General features: G+C 63.5%; 1 protein-coding gene across 1 annotated transcript in view; it reads left to right on the forward strand.

Annotated features, from left to right (window-relative positions):
- The window catches only part of CILP2 (cartilage intermediate layer protein 2), a 14,330-nt gene extending 8,800 nt beyond the window's left edge, over positions 1-5,530 (forward strand). The window contains exons 4-8 of the mRNA XM_011991317.1: positions 1-93; positions 1,214-1,489; positions 1,707-1,815; positions 2,097-2,254; positions 2,530-5,530. The exon at positions 1-93 is cut by the window's left edge and continues 8 nt beyond it. Of these exons, the coding sequence (XP_011846707.1) occupies positions 1-93; positions 1,214-1,489; positions 1,707-1,815; positions 2,097-2,254; positions 2,530-4,865 (2,972 nt within the window). The 3' untranslated portion in view covers positions 4,866-5,530. The remainder of the gene's footprint in view (positions 94-1,213; positions 1,490-1,706; positions 1,816-2,096; positions 2,255-2,529) is intronic.
- The last annotated feature ends 401 nt before the right edge of the window (positions 5,531-5,931 follow it).

Here is a 5,931-nt window from a genome sequence, read left to right on the forward strand (position 1 = left end):
GCTTGCGCCGCCGCCACTGCCCAAGCCCCGCTGGGGATGCGTGTCCCGGGCGTCCTCTGGAGGCGCAGAGGTGCGTGCGGCCTCGATGTCCAGGTAGGAGGGGCGGGGTCTGGAGGCAGGGGCCCCGTACAAAGGGGAGGGAAGGGAGGTTAGGGGCTGAGCCTGGGGGAGAGGGTGGAGTTAGAGGCGGGGCCTGGATGTAGAGAGGCAGTGCCTCTCATGATCGATGCCTAGAGGGGAGGAGCTAGTTGGGGGCGGGGCCTCATGGGACGGGGCTGTGAAGGGCGGGGCCTGGTGCAGGGGCGGAGCCTAGTGGACCCAAACTCTGGAGCCAGGTGGAGACCCGCCCTTCCTTCCTTCCTGGGCCCAAGGAGCACTGGTAACTATGCACATCTGGACAGGTGGATGCCAGGGTCTCTTGTGCAGGCAGACATGGGCAGATAGGGGGTGCTTCCCCTGTGTGCATTCCAGACTGTACGGATGTCTCCGTGGGGGAACAGAAGTCAGTTCATGCACTCAGGGTGCACACGTGCGTGGCATTTGCAGCCCCTCCTGGTTCCCCACGCCCACACAGACACCCGCTCACAGCCTGGCAGACATGATGCCTAGGCCCTCACAGGGCCAGACACCGGGCAAGCCAGGAGGAGACTGGAAATTCCACTAGCGCCTGGGCTCCACAAACACGGCCTGGAGGCTGCTCCGGGGAGCCCGTCACAGGGTGGGGGCACATGGTGGCCAATGGGGCGTTGGGGTCCCCACCCCATCGCGCCTGGCTCTGCCCTCCCGGCGCCTGTGCCCTGAAGTTTCCAGTGGAATTTTCCATTTTATGGAGAAACCGCAGGATTGGGAAGGGGGGCAGTTGTTCTCAGCCCAAGATCCAGCCCCTTGCTGGGCCCCCAGCCCCTGTCCAGACATTTTCTGTTCTGCTGGAAAGGTCTGTGCCATATTTTGAGACTCACCTCTCCTGTCCCCTCCTATAGGACCTCTTCCCTACCTCTCTGGGTCCCAGTTCCTACCCCCTGGCCCAGCCCTGACCACTCAGCCCATCACCCCCTCACACCAGGGACTGCTCCAAGCAGGGCCATGCTGAGGCCTCTGAGAGGCACCTTATAGGAGGGCCCCAGACATATTTGTTGAGTGACTGAGTGGAAAGCCCTCCTCAGGAGGGATTGTGGAGGCTTCTCTGCCCTGCTGCCTCTCCATATCCCCCCAGGGTGCGGCCTTGACACCTGTGAGTGCCCGGACCACATCCTCCTGGGCTCGGTGGTCACCCAATCTGGGCAACCACTGCCAGGAGCCAGGATCTCCCTGCGAGACCAGCCTGGCACCGTGGCCACCAGTGATGCTCACGGAACCTTCCGGGTGCTTGGTGTCTGTGCTGACAGTCATGCCAATATCAGGGCCCAGATGGATGGCTTCTCTGCAGGGGAGGCCCAGGCCCAGGCTAACGGATCCATCTCCGTGGTTACCATCATCCTTGATAAGTTAGGTAAGCACCCTTACAACATGGGGCATGAAGGGGCTGAGGATCTGGGGAGGAAGTTCTAGCACTCAAAGTCAAGGGAGGAAGAAATAAGATGTGACACAGTCATTGGTGAAGGCGCAGAGTGAGTCCGGGCATTTCTGGGAGAAAGGAGAGGATGGGGACCTTGTGCCTGGGAAGGGTCGGTGGGAGAAGCTCTGATCTTTGCCACCTTTGACCCCAGAGAAGCCATACCTGGTGAAACACCCTGAGTCCCGAGTGCGAGAGGCTGGCCAGAATGTGACCTTCTGTTGCAAAGCCTCCGGGACCCCAATGCCCAAGAAATACTCCTGGTGAGCACCCCCCCTGGGCTCAGGGGCATCTTCTCCGGCTTTGGAGTTGGATTCAATTTCATGATGTTATGTGGTTTCCCATCTGGAGAGTGGGGAAAGCGTTAACAGGGAATGAATTGGTTGGGAGAGGGACTACCAAGGAGGTTGAATGGGGCCAGTCTCGCTGGGGAGGAGGCTGACTTTGGCAAAGCCTCTCTGCAGATCCCCAGCCGCGCCTGCAGACTGGGGGCCGACACAGCCTCTCCCACTAAGCCCTATGGTGTCACTCACCTGCCACCCAGGTTCCACAATGGGACCCTGCTGGACAGGCGAGCGCACAGGTACGGGGCCCACCTGGAGCTCCAGGGGCTGCATCCAGACCAGGCTGGCATCTACCACTGCAAGGCATGGAACGAGGCGGGTGCTGTGCGCTCGGGCACTGCCTGGCTCACTGTACTTGGTGAGTGTCCTTGGCCACATCCCTGAGCAAGCCTTCACCCAAACAGAGCCCGGACTATAGCTAAGCTCAACCCCAAATGGAGTCCCCACTTCAGACCGATCCAATCCTAGGCCTCCACTGAGCCCCCATACCACTCTGAGCGCCAGCCTTCCGTCTTTACCCTGGGCAGACCCATATCCCTTAGGTTGAGTCCTTGACCACAGACAGAGCCCCCAGCCTTGGCCTCCATGAAGTCCTCCTCCCTGCCCTGACCTGTATGTTTTCTTGGTCCCCAGCCCCAGGCCAGCCAGCCTGCGACCCCCGGCCCCAAGAGTACCTGATCAAGCTCCCTGAGGACTGTGGTCAGCCAGGCAGTGGCCCTGCCTACCTGGATGTGGGCCTCTGCCCCAACACCCACTGCCCCAGCCTGGCAGGCTCCGGCCCCCGCTGCGGGGACACCAGCTCCCGCTGCTGCTCTGTGCGCCGTCTGGAGAGAAGGGAGATCCACTGCCCTGGCTATGTCCTCCCGGTGAAGGTGGTGGCAGAGTGTGGCTGCCAGAAGTGTCTGCCCCCTCGGGGGCTGGTCCGGGGCCGTGTTGTGGCTGCTGACTCCGGGGAGCCGCTGCGCTTCGCCAGGATTCTGCTGGGCCAGGAGCCCATCGGCTTCACCGCCTACCAGGGAGACTTTACCATTGAGGTGCCGCCCTCTACCCAGCGGCTGGTGGTGACTTTTGTGGACCCCAGCGGTGAGTTCATGGACGCTGTCCGGGTCTTGCCTTTTGACCCTCGAGGTGCCGGCGTATACCACGAGGTCAAGGCCATGCGGAAGAAAGCACCGGTCATTTTAGATGCCAGCCAGAGCAACACGATCCCCCTGGGCGAGCTGGAAGATGAGGCGCCCCTGGGCGAGCTGGTCCTGCCTTCTGGAGCCTTCCACAGAGCCGACGGCAAACCCTACTCAGGGCCTGTGGAGGCTAGGGTGACGTTCGTGGACCCCCGAGACCTCACCTCGGCGGCATCCGCCCCCAGTGACCTGCGCTTCATGGACAGCGACGGAGAGCTGGCTCCGCTGCGCACCTACGGCATGTTCTCCGTGGACCTCCGTGCGCCCGGCTCCGCGGAGCAGCTGCAGGTGGGGCCGGTGACCGTGCGGGTGGCTGCCAGCCAGATCCACATGCCGGGCCACGTAGAGGCCCTCAAGCTGTGGTCGCTGAACCCCGAGACCGGCTTGTGGGAGGAGGAGAGCGGCTTCCGGCGCGAGGGGTCCTCGGGTACCCGGGTGCGCCGCGAGGAGCGCATCTTCCTGGTCGGCAACGTGGAGATCCGGGAGAGGCGCCTGTTCAACCTGGACGTGCCTGAGCGCCGCCGCTGCTTCGTGAAGGTGCGCGCCTACGCCAACGACAAGTTCAACCCCAGCGAGCAGGTGGAGGGAGTGGTGGTCACGCTGGTCAACCTGGAGCCCGCCCCTGGCTTCTCCGCCAACCCCCGCGCCTGGGGCCGCTTCGACAGCGCGGTCACCGGCCCCAATGGTGCCTGCCTCCCCGCCTTCTGCGACGCCGACCGGCCAGACGCCTACACCGCCCTGGTCACCGCCACCCTGGGCGGCGAGGAGCTGGAGCCAGCCCCCTCCCTGCCCCGCCCACTCCCGGCCACCGTGGGCGTCACCCAGCCCTACCTGGACAGGCTGGGGTACCGTCGGACGGACCACGACGATCCCGCCTTCAAGCGCAACGGCTTCCGAATCAACCTTGCCAAGCCCAGGCCAGGTGACCCCACCGAGGCCAATGGGCCTGTGTACCCGTGGCGCAGCCTGCGGGAATGCCAGGGGGCCCCGGTGACCGCCAGCCACTTCCGCTTCGCCAGGGTGGAGGCGGACAAGTATGAGTACAACGTGGTGCCCTTCCGAGAGGGCACGCCTGCCTCCTGGACTGGCGATCTCCTGGCCTGGTGGCCCAACCCGCAGGAGTTCCGGGCCTGCTTCCTCAAGGTGAAGATCCAGGGTCCCCAGGAGTACATGGTCCGCTCCCACAACTCGGGGGGCAGCCACCCACGCACCCGGGGCCAGCTCTATGGGCTTCGGGATGCCCGGAGCGTGCGAGACCCCGAGCGACCGGGCACCTCGGCAGCCTGCGTGGAGTTCAAGTGCAGTGGGATGCTGTTCGACCAGCGGCAGGTGGACAGGACGCTGGTGACCATTATGCCCCAGGGCAGCTGCCGGCGCGTGGCGGTCAATGGGCTCCTTCGGGATTACCTGGCCCGGCACCCCCCGCCGGTGCCCGCAGAGGACCCAGCTGCCTTCTCCATGCTGGCCCCCCTAGACCCTCTGGGCCACAACTATGGCGTCTACACGGTCACTGACCAGAGCCCACGGCTGGCCAAGGAGATCGCCATTGGCCGCTGCTTTGATGGTTCCTCTGACGGCTTCTCCAGAGAGATGAAGGCTGACGCTGGCACAGCCGTCACCTTCCAGTGCCGGGAGCCACCGGCTGGACGACCCAGCCTCTTCCAGAGGCTGCTGGAGTCCCCGGCGACAGCACTTGGTGACATCCGCAGGGAGATGAGCGAGGTGGCGCAGGCACGGGCCCGGGCCTCAGGTCCCCTCCGCACCCGCCGGGGCAGGGTCCGGCAGTGACCTGGGCCTGGGGCCTTGCTTTCCTGCCTCCCTCCAGACTCCTCTGACCCAGGAAGTTTTGCCCCTCTTTCTTCTCCAGACAGCCCCCTCCCCAGGTGTCTGGGCCTCCTTTCTCCTCCCCTGTCCAGAACTCAGAGTCAGACAAGAACCCGGAGCATCTGATGGTAGAAACACCAAGGAGGCGATTGTTGCTGTGTGGTATGGAATGGAGTTTGCTGTGACTCTCGGGCCAGCACCCCGGGGACAACGTTCAACCCTAGCCTGAAGGGACCGGCTGCCCCAGCTCAGAAGCCGTCTCTGACTTTTCGTGTGTATTTTGACCCTGATTTCAATCTTCTACCTTTGGGAGTTCTGACGTTCGGCATAAAGTCCCCTCTGCCTATTTGGAGCTCAGCGCTAGACCAGGTCCCCTGCCCCGAGTTTTGTTTTTGGGGTTATTTATTGAAACAAAGTGTGGGGAGCTGGTTGTGGGTGTGAGTGGGGGTGCGGGGTCCAGGCTAGGCCCAGTGAAAAGGAGGAAGGAGCTTCTTGGGGTTCCCATGTGGGGTAGGCTCTGGGGCTGAGGGGAACAATTCTCACATGTTTGGTGCTTAGAGACCTGCCTGGAGCGTTGGGGTGGATATTCCCGCCCTCCGGGGGCTCAATTAAAAATGCTTTATTTCCAACTCATGGTGTCAGGCTCCAGGGAGGAAGGATGGAGGCTGGGGCTGCCCGGCCCAGATATACCTTTGCAGGCAGAAACACGTGGAGGCACACACAGGTACCAGGGGCAAGAAGCCCAGGCGGCCGTGACCGCTGAACACAGTAGCAGCCGCTGCTCTGGCCTGGCCTCCTTGGCTGTGCCTGGCCATGTGCCCCGGAGCTACAGCGGGCAGGGAAGGGCCCTGGCAGGGGAGTCTCTGGGGCAGGCAACAGCGATCGAGGCCACCCTGGACCTCCTCAGTCAAGTCCACAGCAGCCCCACCCTGGGCCCCACCCACCTGAACCCCGGCCACACATCGGTCATGTGGCAATGGGGCTGCCTGAGGCCAGGGCTTTCTGACCTTGCCAGGACCCTGGTTCCGGA

This window comes from Mandrillus leucophaeus, unplaced genomic scaffold (assembly GCF_000951045.1).
Source record: "Mandrillus leucophaeus isolate KB7577 unplaced genomic scaffold, Mleu.le_1.0 Scaffold11, whole genome shotgun sequence".
Classification (NCBI taxonomy): domain Eukaryota; kingdom Metazoa; phylum Chordata; class Mammalia; order Primates; family Cercopithecidae; genus Mandrillus; species Mandrillus leucophaeus.